The sequence below is a fragment of the Myzus persicae genome, unplaced genomic scaffold (assembly GCF_001856785.1).
Source record: "Myzus persicae strain clone G006 unplaced genomic scaffold, MPER_G0061.0, whole genome shotgun sequence".
Classification (NCBI taxonomy): Eukaryota; Metazoa; Arthropoda; class Insecta; order Hemiptera; family Aphididae; genus Myzus; species Myzus persicae.
In genome coordinates this window covers 447,165-470,348 of record NW_019104044.1, presented here as the reverse complement: position 1 = coordinate 470,348, position 23,184 = coordinate 447,165, and the positions used below count along the sequence as shown (strand labels likewise).

The following is a 23,184-nucleotide window of genomic DNA, read 5'->3' as shown; positions in this document are numbered from 1 at the left end:
GTGCGTGCGTGTGTGCATGCGTGTGGCGTATCTCAAAGGGCGCCGCGGCTTTGCGCCACCCGCGAGCAGACCGCGGTGGAAGTCTTTATAATATATATCGATGACGACCACGTCCGATTTCTGTATAATATACTTTGCTGCTATCATATCTCTCTCTCTCTCTCTCGATGTTTTATTATAATTGCGATTTATAGAAGCCGGTGAAAAATCGCCGCTTCGGTATTTGCCCATTAAAACCCGAACGACTAAATACTATACAATATGTATATATAATATAATATACACCACCGTGAGTGAATAATATTATGATTGGTAATAAGAAAAATTATATTATATCAAATCGTCGAATTCGCCGAAGTCGTGTATAGCAGGCTTATAGCCCCCATCAGGGTACGCAACTTTATTATATATTATTATTTTTTAAAACTTTATTTCGATCCAATTTCTCGAGAGCGCGGGTGCTCGCTCTCGATCGTGACCGCCGAAGACGCCGCGGCGGCGGGTCGGATACGGAAAATATAAAAAAAAATTAGGGCAGATAATGAAATTCTTTGTGCGTTACCGCGAGCTATAAATTCATTATCTAACGCGAGATGATCGTGGGAACCGTCGCGATCGCGTATTCCGTACATATTATATATTATTATTATTATTATTATTATTATTATTATTATTATTATTATATTATATGTAGGTATATACCACGAGCGAATCGCGCGTCGGCACTGCGCCGCTGCGGAGACCTGGCTATAAATTTCCATCCATAAAGAGCTCATCACGAAACCTACAGTGCATTCTGTACCGGTATATGTACCTATAACACAGTATCATATTATCTATAGGATGTAAGCACCTAGGTTTATACTTACATCGTAAAAGCACAAGAGCCGAGTAAACGGTGCGATGCTACTAAGTGGATTAAAATATTTTTACCTATGCGTACTTACGCATATAATATTGTTACGCGCATTATATAAGTACCGACTTACTACCACCGTCTACCCCTTCATAAACCACTCCCTTTCACCATATATATTAATAATTTATGCGATTCGGGTTTTTTTTTTTACTTTTTAGTAAAATATATTTATTTTTTTTATCTATTTTACTATTATTATAGGAAGTATATTTTAAACTTTTAAATACAGTCTTGCTAATTTACTTTTATTTAAAATCTCAAATATTTATCCCTAACTCCGCCCTGTGTTTTATAATATTAAACATTGGAAATATGCAATGTGAATCTTTTTTCAAAATATTTTTTTATATAATTGATTTGTAGCAAATCTTTATTAATTTGAGAACTTAAGTAGGAAAATTGTACCTAGTTTATAACTCTAATTGTTTAATTGTCTTGTGTGTAGCCCAGAATCCTATTGCCCAAGATCTATACAGTACAATTTCTTTGGGTTATTTGGATCTCAACCCGAGTAGGTTTTAAAAATAAACTGGAAACTACTTAACCTTTCGAGGGTGTCCTATTTTAAAATAATTAAATACATAATTTGTTGTCATTTTAAAACAACTTTTTTCTATTCCTTTCTTATCGTTACCATTTTTATATTTTATTTTTTTGGATGTATAAAATCGAATTTAGAGTGAGTACCTAGTTAATTATTTAAAGGTTTGATGTAGGTTTTACGGGGTACCCTTATATTATATTACATAGTGTTGCAATGAAGTCTGCAGGATTGTGCGTTGTGTTATGTACCTATATAATGCTAAATCTATGAACAACATATTATTTAATTATCATTATCAATATTGATTTAATTGTACTTAACCATTAATAAATACGATAAATAAGTAAAGGCAAATCGATGTGTATAGGTTTTTACAAAATATTTATCATCAAACGGCTAAAAGGTCTATTTCTATACTGCACTCAAATATGGAATGTAGAATTTTAATGATTGAAAAATTATTATTATTTCAGTTTCGTTTAATATTTCGGCATGCGCAGATTTGAGAGTGATTTAAAGCCCGTGAGTTTGCACGATTTGTAGTTTGAAGATTATATTGTATTGTATAGTTAAGTAACTCTGTATTTGAAATTACAGCAAGTGAAAGGTCTATCAAAAAAACATTAAAAATGCGTATAAATTAAACGAATATAGTTGAATGTAGATCGATTAATATGCACATCGAACTGTAGTACAATATTATAATATATACTCGAAGCTGATCGATCGTTTAATATTTATAGTTCTGTAGGTACCTATGTATATTATATATATTTCTAAAGTGGCATATGCCATATATATACCTATACATAATATTAATACTTGGCTTTTTTTGTTTGTTTAATATTCGTTATTTTCACTTAGCTAGTATGTATATGTGCGATGTATAAAAAACATGGCACCTAACCTATGGCTGGTATAAAATACCTATATATAGTACATATATATATGGATAGGTAGGTAATAATAATAATAATAATAATAATAATATTCTCCGTGTACTTCGCGTACGAGTCTTGTGACCTACTCCGCGGGGGATCGCACTCTATGCATCTGATGTATACATAATCATATTTTATATAATGTTTTAACGAGGGTTAGTGTATTTATGACCCTCTGGGCCGAGCGTAGACGAAGCCGCGATATGAGAATCGGTCGGAGGCCGAAGACCGGCGCAACACTCGTTTATTATACATAGACGATGACGACGACGAGTGTTATTGTCAGTCATCCCCGTAACAAATAATTAAAAAGCGGAACAGGTATGTGATAATTCAAAGTGTACTTACGTGCTGGCTATAATATGAGTACAAAAAAACAATAAGTTATGCAATGTTTAAAAAAATAATTTTTCTATTGATATAATGTACATATAGAAGGGCCGTACAATGATTTTGATTTTTTCAGAACTAAAAATTCCCTGTTCTATTTTCTTAATAATTACAGCGAAAAACTAAAAAACAATAAGGTACCTATTGAAAAACGAGAATTTTTAGGTAACATATTAACTCTAATCTAATCGATTTTATTATTTTGTCGTAATACTATAAAACAAATGAACATAGTAAGATACTTAGAAAAAGCTAACCATGAATCCGCAATAGATTTTTATAAACCTCTGAAGTGAGAATTTTGCATATAATTCATCAAAATCGTGAAAAATTGCTAAATATTTTATCATCAAAATGCACATATCATCTTCATATTCAGTATACTATTAAATTAGATGGAATCTAGGGGTGTTAAATTTAAATTAGGATATACTTTATCGATAGCACTTTGTTGTGTGTCAATAATGACGTGGCTGTTCGATACGAATCACTGTTGATGCACACTGTACAAATTAAAACGAAATTTTAACCCCATTTATTTCGTTTGATATTAGAAAAATGTATAACCAATGGAAATAACTTGTGTTTGGTTTTATTATGATATTAATAATGGAGCGTATAAGTGCAGTACAGGTCACGATGTTTGTTGACTGTGTAATAATGATAATATTAACGCGCTATTGTTTATAGGTAATTACTAATTAGGTGTATTATACACGGATATACGTGTTATTTTTAATTTAGTTTTAAACGAATTAAAAATATATAAATTTTATTATAAAGGTAGGTAGTGAATATTTCGACACTTGTACCTACGTGCACGAAGTTGATTAGAGCAGCATACTGTACTTATGTATTATATATAGGACTCGTTGATTTCCATTAGCTCGAAACGAATTTATTATAACTTATAACTACCGTAGTATATATATATTATACTATATAGTTGATACTACATTGCATAGCCCTTGACAAATTAAATGCCCATGATTTACCCTATCTCAAAATCAATAAAATGTTGACGCACTGGTTTTTAACACATTTATTTGGGTTTTTTTTAAATAAAACCCATAAAATACACGTTTAAAATGATATTTTTACAATCATAATAATTGATGAATTTTTCATTTTCTGTAATTTGATGGCAACAATATATAAATAAATAAATTATAGGTAGTTTTTCCATTTTTTTTTTTTTTGTTTTCCCCAGCGTTTTTTAAAACTACTTTGACTTTTAAAATTTTACCAATTAGATTTACTTTACTACCAGAAAATATATTGAAGTAGAAAATCGAAGCTTTATTGCTGCCCGAAAAGAGGATAACAGGCACAAAATAAAACACATCGTTGTAAAATCAATACATTAATCGGCCCGCTTAGAATCTAAAAACAAGTTAGAAAAGCTCACTCTACGAGCGTACTAAATTTCCAGTTTCCATACGTATTTTGATATAACACTATGAGTTATAATGCGATGTAATTATAGATGGATGAATTGCTTATTCATCAAAGATGTTGAGTAAAAAAGAAAAACTGAGTTTATTGTGGCTTAACACTTTTCATTTATAAACCAATTCTAACATAACAAGCATGACTATGAATATGTATTAAAAGTACATTTTCGCTAACAAACTTGACAATCAAATACACACACATTTTGCAAAGAATAAAGCATACAATATACAATTGATTTATTTCGAAACCAAACGATATATAAGGATAAATGTAAGTACTTTCATAAATAACCGATAATGAACGAAATAACTCTTATTGAGTCTAAAAAACACTTTATATATATTTAAACCTTTTCCCAACTTACTCATGCACTTCTTGGTTCAGATAAGTTTTTACGCGCGCACCTAACCTGAAAGTGAAATTTATTTATTACCTACCTGTATGTAATAGTATGTATAGGTAAATCTACACAAAGAAAAAAATTGTTTGTTCAACCGATTGAAAACGATGTTTATTATTTTTTTTTTTTCATAATTTGCCATAGTCATAACTCATAATATTTAAGTTTCCGTTATTGCCGATCGTATTGATTCAAAGTCAGCATGATAATAACAGATACTATATATTATGTATTGATATATGACTGGCAAATTATTTATAAGAAGAAAAAAACGTACTCGTACAAACTATAAAGTACATACTTTAGAAGGCGCACAAAGTTCAATATAAATATACGTATGATGTATAATGCAAAATAATATAATATATTATATTAAATATTATATTATTGTATAGTGTTTCGATTTGCGCAGCGTTCGCACAAGCACCGCCCGTACGGACGGTCGTGTTTTAAACATACCTATTTATCGGTAACTCATACTTAATATTATAAACGGTTATGATTTATGGATCACTATTATGCTAGAATACTAGTGTGACGGGAAGCTGGTGTGTGTGTGTGTGTGTGTGTGTCGGGGAGCGGGGAGGGGGGTATACACACAATCGTGTAGACAAATTGACCGCGTGCGCGAGCTCGCTGTAATAATAATATGAAATAATACAATGTAGGCCGAATGGTTTAATTATTTTTGGTGATTCACAAACGTATATACATAACGTAAATATGCATGTGATGTATACTGGTGATGCGCTGGCCAAAGCTCGGTGGATCTAGAATTCACCGGATTTTCAACGTTTTGAAATGTAATCGCATCATTCATCTTACCTATATATAAATAAAGAATTATATTCAAATTATGCCCGCGGATACATAGGATCGGCGAAAGAATTGTGAACATTATAGGCACCCGTGTGGAAACAATAAAACGGCGTCGAGTGCCACCATTCCACCTTCCAAATTGTTACTAAGTGTTGACGATTGTTGCCAAAAAATGAAATATGTGAACTCTGTGAAATACCTTTGGGTCCCTCAGCGAGTCATTACCACAGGCGATTGTAAACTCTCCCGAGTCTACTCAAATACTACCTGACGGGAACATGTAAACTCTCTCGGGTCTACAATTTTTCAGTATTACTAAGCTAGGGGAGAGTGGGGCATTATTCGTATTACGCATTTAGTAAGGTTGGAAAACTTGGTTGAGCCAATACAGTCAATATCGTTTTAAATATTAAAATTACAAATAGGTAATAAAATATTTAAATATTTGAATTACAAATACAAATTAACGGTAAAACAATTGATGGTAAATATTAAAAATGATAATCACAATCGCTGCACTGTAGCCATTTCATAGTGTATAGTAATAACATTTAAAACAACTCAGGAGAGGTTTACACATTTACTTCGAGTAAACATAAAAGTTGACCCGGTACAGTTTACACATTTCCTTCAGGTAAACATATAATATTGACCCAGGAGAGTTTACCATACAATCTGGAGAGTTTACCGCCGCCTATTACCACATGACGCACACATGCATATTATTTTAGCAGGTACCTACAGATTTATTTATGCATACGGGGTGGATATTGGGTGTTCCAATATAGGGTCGGCATTCCGTAAGACACTCATTATTTCATATAACACTAACGTTTCAAAAATATTTCTTTTAAGTACATAATTCTAAGTTGTTACCTATCATTTTTTAAGTTTTTACTCTTGTGAATGACAATATAGGTACATTTTAAATTTCATATTCTGAAGAAAAAAATAATTCGGAGTATTTCGATCTATAAAAATCAAATTTCTTATACGTCCCTAGTTAATTATATAGTTTTAGGTATACAGGTATGTATTTAAAGTTGAATGAGCGGATTAGTGGACTAAAATATACTAGTTCACTCCTCTCATTTAAACTTTAAAATATTTTTACTCATAAACTACTAGTCCATAATTCAAAATTTATGTATCGAATAATTCGTAAAAAAATAAATTTAAAAAAAAATAGTAAAAATATGTTGTTTTTATCGCTTTAAAATAATGTTTAAAAAATATATATTTTCTAAAACGTTAATAGTTTTTATAATAAAAAGTGGCTTATATTAAATGGATCACCCAGTATTTGTATAATATATTATATTGTGATAAGTGCCACACGCGCGAGGTCGGCGCGTCACTCGCAGATGCGATTGTAATCACGTGAAAAATAGACGCTGAGCTGGTAAACTTTTTAACTCTTGCCACACAGAGATCGTCGACGGTCTTTTATTTTTTTTTCTCATCTCGCATATTCTTTGCATACTTAAAATCCTACCCGACCGGATTTCGTCTCTCGCGTTTTCCGTATATACTCTGTATTATATTAATATCTGTACCACCGGGTGTGCAGCTGTATTTTTGTCGTCTGCCCCCCCCTCCCGCGATCCGTCACTGACGGAAACTGCAACTGCAGCTCCGACTCATCCTATTAATACTACATAATAGCTGCACTTCCGCATCTCATCGATGGACCGTTTACCTATATTTAAGTAAACGATAACCGCGTATTATCGTTGCGTTACGTTTTTATTGCTTTATTCACGATGCAGCAGTATAGGTATAATATTATAACATTATAAATTATAAAATATATATAATACTAGGCGCTGCTCAAAACGGCGTTGATACGTTACATTATTATATCGTTGTTGTCGTCGTCGTCGTCGTCGTCGTCGTCGTTGATATTATTATATCGTCGTACGGGGGGTGCAATCCGGTCCGCAGTAAGAAAGAGATAGAGATGGAGAGATGGAGAGAGAGCGAGAGATAGGCTCGATAAGTTCTCATTAGCGAGGGACAACGTGCGCGCGTATATATCATTTTATCAGTGCGAATAAAACCGGGTATTATTTAAATTCGATATGCGCCGCCGCCGCCGCCGCAGTGTATTAAAAAAAAAAGAAAAAAAAAACACACAAAACAAAACAAAACGCAAATCCAGAGCCGGGCCTCCGGTTAATTAAGTCTTATTTATGCGGGGACGTTTGCCGATGTTCCGTACAGATAGGGTTATCCGATGAGAGCACGTATAGTGTAATGCTCGCAACCGTGTGTTTTTTTGCCATTACACATACACACATTCGTTGCGTTTTCGCTGTTGCTACTGGAAGTATTTTTTCTTGTAATGCTACTTGTTATATTATAACGTATATATTTATATATATGTGTGTGTGTGTGTGTGTGTGTGTGTGTGTGTGCAGTGTGTGGTTGTGTGATCGCGCGCGCGTATATGTGGAAAAAAAAAGATAGGAAAAAAATCGACGACGACGACGACGACGACTACCTAGTCGTTTTTTTTTCTTCTTCCAAAGGCGTCGTATATATATAATATATACGTATTATATACAAGCACACACACAAATATATATATATACGCGTAAATAGGTGCTTACACGCGGCGGACAGATAATCTTCTTCGGGTTCACTCGACGTAGCGCTCGTATATACACTACATACACGCGTACCCATATAATAATAATAATAATAATAATAATAATAAATATATAGGTATGTGATACACGCTGCAGTCGCATACCACCAAACCTGCACCGGGGCACGAGAATATGTAATATTACTGTCGTTTTAAAAAATGCCATCGTTATTATTATTATTATATTATGCGAACGGGTAGGCAGAGTCGCACTTTGACTGTGCGCAGCATCGTCGTCGCTATAATATAATGTTTCATTATTATTATTATCATCATTATCGTCGTCATCGCAGTAATTGTATACCTATACAATAATAATAATAATAATGTATGCCAGCGATGCAACTGGGATTTTGATGCGTTCGACCACGTTTTTTTTTTTCATAGAAAAATTAAGTTCGGTCGAAAATTATTTCCCTTGTCTTCTTACCACAAATCATAATACCTACAATAGTAATAATAAAGGGTAGGTAGAATACAAGAATAATACATTTTATTTGTTTATGTCTTAGGGTCTTGGCGTGTTTTTGCATATTTTTCTGAAATAATCTTCTATAAGAATGTTTTTCTTATTTTAATGATTTTAGTGTTTTGTTATTATTTGCCAATGCTGGTCGTGTTTCACTTTCGGTGACTTTTTATGCGAATAATTTGAAGAATTTTATTTCCGATCTATGGAGATAATTTAGTTTAGATTATAGTTGTCAACTATTGATGATTATCGAAGGTATTCGAATGAAAAATAAAACCTTTTGCTGTTATTTATTAATCGAAAGAGAAAAATATTTGTTGCATATTTCGAGGTTATTTTCTTACAGTTTTTTTTAAAAAATATAGTATTTTAGTATTAATATTATTGAATAATACAATATTATGATATATTTTTTTCTTTATTTGCAATATACCGATGGCCGCCTATATCTAAGGAGCACAATTCGTGCATGTGTTAAGGGTATATGATACATATATGTACGATGTACCTAATGTAGTATTGTATATATGCGTACATGTTAATATCAATTAATCGCGAAAATTAATTAAAATAATAATAATATATAATATTTTGAAGATAATAGCTTTGATATGAGCAGTCTTCCATTAGTGACACCTACAGCTGACATTTTATTTTACTTTGCTATAGCGAAAATCATAAATTATTGAAATATATTTTTCTATTGCTTATTATTTTTTCCCTTGCCTTGTCGAGAAAAATGTTCCCTATTTATGTGTCTGATATGTAACACTATGTGTACTGTCGAAAAATGATAAACTTTCAATATTACATAATAACTATGTTGTTTCCCCCTACAAGTCAGCCGCGGTTACTCCTTCCTCTTTCAGCTCTCTGTGGTATGTCTCGTTTGTTCGTATATTTGATTTTTCCCAACCGGACACGTCGTATATAGGTATGTATGATATGAGTACGTTATCGTGACATGTACATCGACGTGTTTTAAAATTGTCATGATGGGTTCGTCACCTGTGCTGTCGACCTAACCCCGTCGACCCTCGCGGACGATTAAAAAACAATGATATCGCTGATTTTTCGATAGTCATTTCACTTAACGAACGGCCACGGTCTGTACGAGTAGTTTTTTTTATCTAATTAATATTTTTGATACACTACTTCGAAAAATGACCATTTGCCATATTAGAGACCCGCCATTATTATTGTATACGTAGACGCGTAGGTATATATCTATTATCTATACATTGTACATACACAAATAAGAATAAAAAAAAATATCCTTCTTAAGATAATAACGAGATTATAACCTATTTTGTAATTGAACTAATTTTAGGAACTGTTTAAAATGATTAATTATTAATTTCCATTAAAGTACTATTAGGTAGTATTTTAACCAAAGAGATCAACTTTTATAATATTATTCAAAACAAACTTTAATACACAATATTTTAAATGAGAAATGGAATCTTTCCGTATCGACTCAGACGTTGAACAGACTCGCTCGAGTCTCGACCTATATATTAAAAAATATATAAGTATAAATTGTCACTCTTTTTTGTTCATAATGTTCGAGTATGATTGAAAAACGCTTTCGATGATAAATGTTTGCGGGCTTCCGTTACTTTACATATTTATATGTTTTTAACACTTTAAACCATTTCTACCATCATATTATATTAAATTATAGTATAACAGACGTTGGCAATTAATTCGTTCGTGCAAATCCTATCGCCAGAACTGCACAAATTAAAATATAGTATTAATTTATTATTTCATGTACACCATAATATATATATATATATATGGTAGGTATATTTATTTATTATATGTAGTTCCTACACACAACACACACTTACACACACATCCCAAGTATGTATCCACGTTCCTATAATATATGAAATCGGAATAATATTTATATATTATTATTATTATTATGCGCATTGTATGTAGAACTTTAAATGAGATATCACGCTGCACTGTAAACAGGATTTACTGGAATACGCGTTTTATATAGGTACCGATTATTATAATATATTATTATATGTACCTCGTGAGCATGGGAGCAAAAAACGAGTTTAAAATTGTACTAATATAATAATGAAATTAAAAATGAAAAAAAAAACTATAGGGTAAATCCTACCCATGTATGCTATTATAATTTCGTAATTAAATATTTTATTAATTATCCGTGTGTATGGATATAGTTCGAATGTTATTAGTTTTTAATTTTTTAATTATTATATCAAACCGAATTTTTCGGAACACTTATAATTACATAGTAATTCTATACACGTGTTTAATGTAAAAATTCCAGTTTATAAAAATCGTCTATATGTACAATGTGGGTAGGATACCAGCTATATTCTACGCTATAATAAAAATATAAACCTACTCGGAAAACGATATAGCTCGCATAGGTAATCATAATAATATTAAACGGCTGCAGTTGAAGTGTTGTTAATGTTTGTTATTTTTTACTCTTACATAATCTCGAGTCTCTGATATTAAATATAAACATATGACTTACATAATATACAATATAGTTACCTGGATGCAATATTATGTATACGTCCCTAACACGGAATATTTTTTGAAATTAAAAAATAAAATAAATGTTAACAAGGAGAGGAGGCACCGTATTTTCCAATAAAGCTAACACTGCGAGAAAATAAATAAAAAAACACGATGCATAATATTTATATTTTAGCCGTGCATGTCTATAAAATGTAATCCGTGCGTTCCTAAGAGTTACTAATGTTAATCGTTATTTATTGAATTTGTTGAAAACACTTTTAATTGTTGATGCAAACTGTCGTTGAACACGAATCCGTTAAGTTTTAATCGTGATTTTAATTCCCGAGCAATAATAAAATGCAAGCGATATAAAAATCGTCTGGTCCGTGACACAATTATAATATAATGTTGTACGGTTAAAAAAATTTACATTTTAAAACACAAAAACATACACAAAAACTTCATATACCTATACAGTAATATTTATATTTTATTATTTATTTGATGTTTCGTTGCGCCGAGGTACGCGTTATATTATAGTATAACATATACCTACCATAATACTTTACATAGGTATACCGCAATGTGTATACAATAGCTCTGCACAGCGGCTCAAACAGTCCGCGAAATCCAAGTCGATCTATAAATTCGACGACGTCAATAAATCATCAATATAATATTATATTATATTATTACAGTTACACTCGCACACACGCGCGCGCGTCCGTATACAATGATATCACGTCTATGATTTAATATGCACTTTCCTAATCGCTACAACCGCGAGTATTTCCGTAAATCATGACTTTCACCGACGGGGTGCCCCATATTATATGTTACACACAAATAAAAATAACCATCCTCCCACAATTGGCAATAATTCTACTATTAAATACACACACACACACACACATATATATATACTGTACAGAGTACGCGCCGCTAAAAAAAAAAATATGTATATATAATAATATACGACTTCTGTTTGTTGAACTACTATACATGGGGTTTTTTTAAAAACTTTTTCATACGAGTTGTGTCGACTACACGGATCGAAATAAAATTCAATACACGACGCACGTCGTCACGCATAAATAGTATTGTGTTTCCATATATTTCAGTCGTATGTATATGTAGGACTATTGCCCACGGAGGATATAGGGTGTAACAGAATAATCCCGCGGTGTCTTTACATATTATTATTATATCTATAGTGAAAAAAAATTAATATATATACTTTTAGAAAAATGTCCTAGAAAAACTCTCGTCTGAACCCACCGGATCGACGGATGATGATGAGCGTAATCGAGCTTATCATATTGCACGTTTTTTCTCGTTTTGAAATTTTAAACTCTGCAGCGTTATTATAACATTATTATATATTCGTCGTGCTCTGTTCGCAATCGAAATCTTCTGTAACGCCATTTATAGGGCATGGTATCTGATTGTTATGAACTTGTGACTAATTATGTATATAAATTCGAGTTGCTCGTCTAAAATACTTTTCTATAGTATAATATGAACACGACGGAGGTTTCACTTATATATATATATATATAGCTCACAGGTTGTATATACCGATTGTGAAGGGAATAAAACAACCACAAAAATAAATGACATAATAATAAGTTATAACGCTTTGACGGCGATCTGTGTCTTTAAATTTGATCGTTAGTCGACGGTAAGATAAATTATATTGCGTTTTGAACAATGCTCTATTTGCAAAAACGGTCGAATAACTCAATAGTTGTCATAATATGTATTAGTAATACAGTAATTGCATACAAAGAAACATTGTTTATGCATTTAATACAAATGTTATATGTATTTAGAGTAATTTGAAATATATTTTAGGTAGAAAAAAACTTCCTGCAAAAGTAACATAGACTAAATGGATGTATAGTATGCGCGAATACCAGAAAAAATGTTCATTAAATTGATATTAGATTTATTGTTTACAAAGCTTTTATCCAATTGGGATCAGTTGAATAAACCTAGCCCGTATGCGAAAATAGAAGCGAGTGTATAAGATGTTCAGATTCTTATTATTCATATTATTAACATCTAATATTAAAAATATACAATTACCTACTATTTACCACGAACGATATCATTTTAAGGAGTTATGTATAGGCAAATTGTTCAAACATATAAAATTATGAAAATGTTTTGTTAGGAGTTACTATCGGTTATAATTTTATAATATTTCTTACTGCTGTTAGATCCAACATTGCCAACTTGGTACCCTGTTTTACTTATATAGGAATGGAGGAGGTGTGTTTGTTTCTCCTTAATTTTAATTTTGTAAACGAATTTAGATTCATTGTACATATTTTTCGTCTGTAAAAAACTGATGAGACATTTCCAAGTATCATATGTGTTATAAATAATAACGATGACAAATTATAATACAACATGTTTTCCATAAATGTTGTTTTGTGTTACGGCTTAAAATTATGTGAATTAAATATTTCCAAAAACGTTAGAGAATTGTGAAATGATGAGCGTATATATTATGTAAAATGAATCACCCCGTGAATAACGGTCGCCACTTATAATCCGAATCAAAAAAAAAAAACGTGCTAATAAACTTTACCGCGGATTTTGTCAAACATAATAGTTTTATATAATTAATTTAAGAACCTACTTACGATTCAAGCCTGAGATAAAGTTTTAAGATGATGGTATAGGTATGCGTTTGAAAATGTATATGAAATACACACACTACACACTGTGGCTGTAAACATTAACATGTACAGCAATATTTTTACTGTTATATTATATTGTAATTGTTATTATTTGTTACTGTTACATCAATCGTGATATTTATATACCGGATATTATAAATAATACCTGAGTGTAAACGATATTCCGTGGATTTTGAACAAAATAAATCAGTTCAACATAAATGCTAAGGTGATTTAGGTATGAAATATGGATCGCCCTAAAATGTTTCTGCTGTAAAAAATTATTAAAAAATAGTTCATCCAAAAATTAATAAAAGTCATCATAGTGAATTCTGAATACATCTCCATTTGTATGAACCTAGTAGAGTATTTAAAAAAATTGTATTAAAAAAAACCAAGTGTAAACAATTCGACGGTTTTAATGATGTTTTAAAATAGTCGCTTTATTGACTAGAACTTGGCAGAACTAAATTAATATTGGTCATTTTAAATAAATAAAGTTCCAACAACCATTGGGACCAATCCAATAATAACCAACACATTTTTGGTACGATTTCCAAAGTTAATTTTACTTTGCAAAATTCGCATGGATATTATAGAATATATAGATACCAATTGATAGAATAGCTTTTATAAATTTATGTGTACTGCGTTTAGGCACACACTAAAGCGTATGTTTCAAATCTCTTATCGTCTATGTATTTTAGCTTAATTTATAAATAAAACTTAAGTAATCAAATTTAGAGTGTATTAAAAGCTAAAATATTTTTTTAAAAACGGAAAAGTCATTCTTTAGTAAACTTCAAGAAAAATGTCAATCTGTTTTCGAAAATGTTAGCACTTTATTAGCCCGATCGGTATGATGGACAAAATGTGTTATGTTTTTTTACGAATCAACAAACGACCATTTGCAAAACCATTAAGAAACATGACTATAGTATAATATAATATTATATAGGTACATCCATTTTCCATCGTACTCGTCATTCGTCAATTGAATTGTTTTGTACAAGCTAATACAGAGTACTTTACCAGTTGGATTCATTAAATGTATCTGTCCGCGCAGCTGGTCATTATTGTTACTATTATTAGTATTATTATTGCACTTTTATTTCATACTGTAAGCCCATGATTGAAAACGTCTTCAAATAGCTGATGTTCGTTTTTATTTATAATATTTAGTATAGGTATACATATTGTATTAAAGGCTTGTGATTTTTTTGACCCTCAGGCGGTGGGAGGATTTGCACGTTTTCGCCATGCATAGAACAAGTGATGCGCACGTGTCAGACGCTGCTGGACCACGGTTTCGTCCAACTGAAGACGGTCGAGTGTCTGGAAAAAGAATACCAAGTGCTCAACAGGACCGTGACCACGTTCGCCACTGCCAGTAGACCGCCGCCCGCTTCGTTACCGCAGGTACATATATTATACGTATATAATATAAATACGAAATGTCGATGGGTATATCTGTAATGCCTATAAATATAATTCGCTCGCACGTGCGGCGTGCAATAGTAAATGTATCTCTCTCTCACACACTCTATATATATGTATATACATAAATATCATTATATTCTTATGAAACGTATAGGCTTACCTGTAGTAGTTTTAGGTATACCTGATAATTATATTATATCGAAATGTACCTATATATATTATATATATATATATAACGTAGACGATCGGCAGCAGAAGAGACGCGACGACGAAGCAATATATATAATATACGCGGATAGAAAAACAAAATAGGCGCTCACACACACACATCCACACACATAATATACACATACGCAAAGCGAGGGCGTACACACACGGGCACACGTCGGAACCGGTACCTATATATATGATGTGTAATATATATAATATGTGCCTATATATGCACCGGACCGGTCGCGCGAGTAATTTGTTTTCGACAAATATACACGCGTGCACAGCAGAACTGGTCCACGTCAAACGTTATAATTTTTTATCGGGACCACCTCGTTTTTGTTTCTCTCCCGGAGCCTATATGGGGAATTGTTGAGATTCCTATGCGTCCGACGTGACGGCAGCGGCGGCGGCGGCGGCCATCATATTATCACCGCGCCACAGCAGCGTATATGTTCCGACGTTATAATATCGTATATATATATTATATTTGTACCGCGGCTAATTGTTCTCATAATAATACCGTCGCGTATACGACGCTATATAATATGTGTAGTCTATGGATGTGTTCTTGGCTTGGTGCGTTGGCGATATATGGTTGGGAGACGGGTATCGTATATAGTCATCATCGCGACGTCGATTTGTATGCGAGAAAGACTGCAGGGGTGAAATTATGCGGTATCGGCGGTATATAATAACTCCCCGGGGGTTGCAAAATGACTACAAGGACCCGTATTGGTTGAAAATAACTGATATATATGTATAATGATGGCCAATTATAATGAGTATATAGTCTATATAGATATTGGCTTATATGACATATATATATATATTATATAAACGATGAAATTGCAGACGTAGCTGCAAGCCGCGTACTAAGCCGTCTTATATATTGGCACCACTGAACAATCCACCCCCGGTGTGAACGCAAACCGGAATCGAAAACTAATCCACTGATTTTTTTTAGATTTTAAAAAACTTCCCAATGACTGACCACGGTTCTGTTCTCACGACATTATAGTTTATTATGATGTACAATCGGATTTTGAATTTATCTCTACAACGACTGCGAGTCGAATTCTTTTCCGAATTTGATTAGTTTCACGCACCATGGCATAATATACCATTTGTATATTTCGGTGCTTTTCCCTCGTGCCTACCCTCCTAACTGTGCCGGGATGGTCGTGCGCATAAAGTACCGAAGAAACCGCGAGCTCACTTTCCCGCGGCCACTGCTGTAGCTGCAATGGACCGAGAACGGCCGCGGTCGCACGAGGTGAAAATAGTGTATGTGTCAGTGCGTTAAAGTCTATCGGCAATATACGCACATTTCTATCGCTCACAGATGGACGCGGTCGAATTTTTTTTCATTTTGTTTTAACTGCCAACTGGTATCCATATATCGGCGTTAACATCATCACACGGTACTTTATTATAATATATATCATATACACGATAATTATATTATTATTATTATAAAGCAACTACGACCGGATAACTCTCTCTCGCGCGCGCGCTGTACTCCGATCTGTAATATACCGTATAAATACGATAAATCGTAACAACGCGCGCGATCCTCGTCGCGATCTATTACCGCCCAGTTTTTCGTTTTGACATTATATACCTCGCGTATCTTTCGCTCTCGCTTGTACACGGACCTGCGGCGCTTTATGTGTAGTTATATATATATGTATATATATCTGTTTGAGTGTGATCACGCTTATATATATATATTTGTTAATCGTTTTACGATATAATCCTATAGTACAAAACTTATATTTATATATTATACGAATATATATAATATATACACAGCCAACAAACCATCTTACGTATACAATAATAGTCCGTCTTGAGATTTGTTCTTATCGATAATTCAAGTATATTATATATATCCGTAGGTGTATAGATGGTATATACTATATGTATATAGGTACAGTAAATAGTTGAACTTTTAAACATTTTAGACCTATATGTTTAAGACGTAAAGTTTTTTTTTCAACTTTTTGTTACATTATAGATTCTAGGTAATATACTATAATATATTATATTATTCAATTATTATAGACATCGTATAGGTACCTACCTTTAATTTATGTGCATTTGCTCATATAGTCGAATGACATTTTCAGCGACAGTAGAAAACGCGTTTGACATTTTACCTATATATTATATTTAAGTTCATTATATACGCATATACACACATATATTTCTAAATATATTGTAATTGAGTTTATGGTCATCTGAAAAACTTTACACGACGATAAATGGAATATATATATATATGGAAGACACTGGTTTTTTATATGAAAAGATTAATGTATTACCAAAAAAAAAATTCAATAGGTCATCACTATAGAGTAATGCACTCAGTGCGTATATTGGAGTTATTTTCTAAATCCGATCGAGTAATATAGTTTTTAACGTGTCATCAGTACCACTTTACTAAGATACAAAGTATTTATTTGATAACAATATAATATATATAGGCAACAAGTTTGTGACGTACTTTGGTAATCACCAAATACGCATTTACCGTTATTGTACATTAAAAACCGTCATCAATTGACGGCTGTCCGAGCGGATGGCATTATACAATCAATATAATATATCGGATGGTGCAACAAAATACTAAGTAGTCGTTTTCAATAATATCCTTACATTGTTTTTGGTAAACCGTAAACGTGTATTGTACGCAAACTGTCCAAATAATCAATTTATGTTTGTTTTTTCATATATTTTAATGATTCAATCATGCAGACAAAAGAAAGAATAATCGATGGTGCAGGCGCGTAGTTATACCTGTATGAACGCGTGTACAGTAATACAATGGCGTTTATTTCGTATTTTAATCATTCTTTCGTTATAAAAAACTACTACAAGTTACAACGAGTATGTATGATGTACCTACCAATAGTGTTTATACGTATAGATCATTACGTCGAGCTATCGTCATTTAAACATTGTAATTTATAGTCTTAAAAGAAACAAAAATCTATTAAATTATTTCGACCGATTCTATTGTTTACAAATGTCAGTGAACTATATGGTTTTGTACGTACATTATTATGTATAAAATCAAAGTTTTTATATCCGCTCCGCTCCGCGTCAAACCTGTGTGTACTGTATATGTATAGGATATTATATTATAAACTTAACGATTCGAAATTATTTGGTTATTTCCGATTTCCCGGCAATGATAGTTCTTTTTTTTTAGATTCATATTTGCCGTTTAGGGTGACCTAACCTATATAGGTGCATTAGAGCTGCTCTCATACGCTAATATAGTTTGTCATGTTTGTATCAAGACCAGAAATGAGAAATTGCACTAAAAAGCAATCGTGTCTTGCGAATAATGCCCGAAAATAAAATGTAATACTATTATACTTTGCTGTTTTTTCATTAGCTAATTCTAATCATAATTCATAATGTCAATTGTGTGTAAGTATAAATGTATGTGTGTGCGAAAATTCTTCAAGTAAGTATATAATGTATTTAGTGGTGTCTCACACGATAGTATAATATATCATATTATAGTAAATTAGTATGATAATTATTACGAATTATAATCACGTAGTCCGACTGCAATATGCACTGCTAGGAATTAATTTTAAATTTGGGTTTTATGTGAATAGGTGTATATATATATATATATATATATATATATATGTTTTAATAATAGAGATGTATAATGTACTTATATATATTATATAATAACGTACAAACGAATAAGCGCCCGATTATAATAGTTTAGCAATAAATGAGTATAATTACGATATGGTAATATTCTTAAACGTGATGCGATGAGATTATTCTAAATATAATATATTATGCACCATAGCAGTACTATGTGCTATTCGTTTCAAGGTTTTCCCATCCGATTCTATTGAAAATTGCATACCTTTTTTAGCTACTTATTTTGACTTTCCACGCTATTTCGTATATCCCAAGGACGCGCGAGCTCATAATATACGTACATGCCATATAGATTTTTGTCAGATATAATACGTGTTTGTAAAGCGCGCTCTTGAATTTTTTACGGAGTCGAGTTTATGATAATATAGCGTATAGTGTTGCGTCCTTGATGAACTCAAATAAATTACAATTACGCGCGTTCAGTTGCAGTGTCTTTTTTTACATACGTTTACGTCGAAAAGCCAATATAATCAGTAGGTACATAATAATATAATGTAAGGTAACACTAAGCGTTGCCGCTTAAAAAAAAAAAACAAACAACCATACAATTGTTTTTGTGGTAGGTAGATAGGTATAGGTACTTAGAATAATAATTGTATTTTTAGTTATCATGTTCAATGCTTATACTTGTATACATTTTCCGAGTGTATACCTATTTATACATATAATACGGACCTACTTAAAAATTCTCACGACTAATACGTGTTTTCTAACTGTCAACATAAATAAAAGTTGTTGACAAGTACATAAAAGTTCCGTCGTTGGTGTATATATTGAGAGACCACCAAATGTTCACTTTTTCTCAGCGCCAAGCCACTGCACGTACCTTTATAGGTAATAGTGTCCCGAAAAAAGGCTCTTGGGTTTGTAAGCGATACAGGTTATATGGCTATAAATATTATTGTCATTATTGGCGCGATGTCGATTATGTCAGGTTGATATTTTATCCGATCGACGTATAATGTTTACTATTTTTCTACAATTCTCGCGATCAAATAGTATATTATATAATATTTGTAGAAGTAACACGTATGTGGTTAAAAACGCGACCATTTTATTTTCCACAGAACGCAAACGAAGAACCCAGTAACGAAAAGAAATTTTTGGCTTGTATCCCGTCCGCGTCCCCTCGCGGTCACACGGGTTACCTGACCACGGCCACGTACCTCATGGAAACCCGACTGCAGCAGGAGGAGGTGGAAATCGAGGACGCGTGCGAAAAATGAAAACTCCGACGGCATCATATCGTTGGATTTCGCCGGGGTAAAGACGTCTCCGGTGTATCGTCATACATATTATATTATATATTATTATTGTCTGTATTATTATTTTTTACGTACAATTATTATACATCGATACGCGTTTTCCGTATACGTATAAAATGCATGCGTGTGTATTGCGCGCGCGACCGTTCCATTGTACTGGCGCTATACATATATACTATATGTAAAATAAATGATATATATGTAGGTATATAAACGCTTATGTGTGTGTTTATAAGACCTTATTTCTTTTTTCCATCTCTCCAACCCTCTCTCTCGCTCTCTCACTCTCTCCCTTTAGAAAAAACGGTAGCGTTGACAATAGAGGTCTGCTGGTTATTTATGGGTCAACGTTTATGTACGCACACACGCGCACACACACACACACACACACACACACACCCATCCTTGCATAAGAAGAAGCGCATTAGCCAAGAACACTGCGCTGTGCGCACCGGTGCTGGTGTGCCCGGTGCCGGTGCACCAGACTAGATAAAACTTATATTATATGCGCTTATATTCTCCGGCACGGAGGTCTCATAATACACGGAATAGGTCATCTGTACACCGAGATCTCTGCAGGGTTAAGAATACAAGAACAATGAAGTGAACGTTTCCCTTTGTTTCGTTTACGTTATTTCATTCCCGTTTTTGCTGCAATTCCGATGTATAATATAATAATACTATATTAAAATATATAATATAATATGTATACCTGCAGGTGTATATATATGCGCATACCACTCGCGCTTTGGTTTTAATGAACCCATTTTTTCGTTTGGTCGATTCGCAAAAAGGCGTAAGGGTACGGGGTTATTGTGACGCACTTATTGCGACCACATAAAACAATTATTTATAGATAGTTTAGTGTATGGCACCTAAAATAACGTGGTTTTTCGATTTTACCCGTGTGCAATGCGTGCAGCGACGAGAGTGATAATCAACCGATTTGTATTTCGCGCTGACCCGCGGTGCAGGATTATAATAATATTTTATTGTCGGGCGCGTACACAATATAATATTGATAATAATAACAGCTAGGCGGACCGCTATCATATACAATAATAGTAATAGAACGCGCGCGTTCCTATATTACACACGAGGTATGGTATATACATCGACATGCGGTATGCCGTGTGTAAAGGACACCGTGGGTCAATATTAATACCCGTCGTCGTCGTATATAGAAAAATACCAGACAAAAAAAATAATAAAAAGTAGATGAGTGGAGGAGAAAAAAAGATAAAGATCCCGGGTACATAGGTATAAGTGTGTGTGCGCTTCAAATTCAGGGTCACGGAGTTCAACGAAACGACGACATGTGAGGTATGTTTATATTTTTATAAGCCCCCTGCGCGCCATACATACGAGCTTCTCTCTATAATAATAATAATAATAATAATATAATCGTATTATTATTCAGTATCCAGACCATGTTCGGGTGTATGATCCGATTGTTTTCCTGACGCTTCGATCGACGAAAGTTGGCAAAGTTGTCGGTTGGAGAATCTGATTTTCAGTTATTGCGTTTTTACATTTCGCTTAAGGATACCTATTGGACCCGTTGCGGTGTTTTTTTTTTTTTTTTGGAAATGGTAAACTAAACTTATGTATATTATATTCGGATTGCAGAAATGATTTCACACTTTCACTCTAACACAGGCGGACATGCGATTCTATACGACACGGCGAATCGAAAATGTACGGACGTTGTCGTCGTGGTATTACGATGACAAGTACTTATGCCTAGTAAACAATGCGTGTCTTACGAGGTGGTGTAGCGCAATCGCCGCGCAGTACAGAAACACGCAACTCCACCCCTCCGTCCTTCAGACGTCGGTCCCGCCCACTGTTTCACAAGTTTCGATAAGATCCGTGTACTCGCGCAATAATTAAAATTATATTATGCTATATCACCGACAATTCGTCATTGCCAATAAAATTCATAGTCAAAGTCCATAAACGGCCGAAATGCTGAAAGGTCTTACACGATACCTACATGTATATACCTATAATGTCCTAATACCTGTGTGCATGATATTATAGCTCAGAAGTAGATAGTAGGTACGATGTAAAAATTGTAAACCCTATCGATTATGTCTGGTATAAGGCTGTTGGGTGCCAATAACACTCGGCAATGGGCATAATACACAAATATGTACCTCCGAATATCATCTATATATTTGAACGGTCCTACAGCAGTTGGAGGGTATATGCCGCTCGGCGCTCGGTATAGGTAGGTACCTATTCTATAAGTATAGCGTTTCACAACGACGACGTGTGGTAACCATTATTTATTTTATTTATACACGTTTTTTTATATACACATATATGTATACCCTATACGCACAGCAGCAACTTTGCAGATATCTGAGGTCAGTAATCTAGTTTCTATATCATACTCGACTACGACCGGGGAAGCCACAGTGGCGCGCGGAATCGGCCACCAACGGCGAGCGGCTATAAGGAACGAGCGTTCACATAAAACATATATACCTATATATTATACCGGCGCGCGCGCGCGTGTGTGTGTGTGTGTGTGTGTGTGTGTGTGCTTAAGAGGTCAGTGTCACCTGCTGGTGCTGCCGTGTAAGACCGGCGCGAGAGAGTCGTGTGGGAGATGGAAATTAGAATATCAGATTCGAAATGAGAACAAAACAAACACTGTACCTATCGACTGTTTAAAGGTATCCTTAATATAATATCATGCGCTGCGCAGTGCTTATACCTATGTACAACATACATACATATACACTTGTATTATAATATAAATGTGCGTGTGTGTTTG

At 33.3% G+C, this 23,184-nt stretch overlaps 1 protein-coding gene across 1 annotated transcript in view; it reads left to right on the top strand.

Moving 5' to 3' along the window:
- Positions 1–20,613, top strand: part of LOC111037976 (tRNA (adenine(58)-N(1))-methyltransferase catalytic subunit TRMT61A) — a 36,102-nt gene extending 15,489 nt beyond the window's left edge. The window contains exons 5-6 of the mRNA XM_022320877.1: positions 15,020–15,207; positions 20,202–20,613. Coding sequence (XP_022176569.1) covers positions 15,020–15,207; positions 20,202–20,360 — 347 coding nt within the window. The 3' untranslated portion in view covers positions 20,361–20,613. The remainder of the gene's footprint in view (positions 1–15,019; positions 15,208–20,201) is intronic.
- Positions 20,614–23,184: the final 2,571 nt, after the last annotated feature.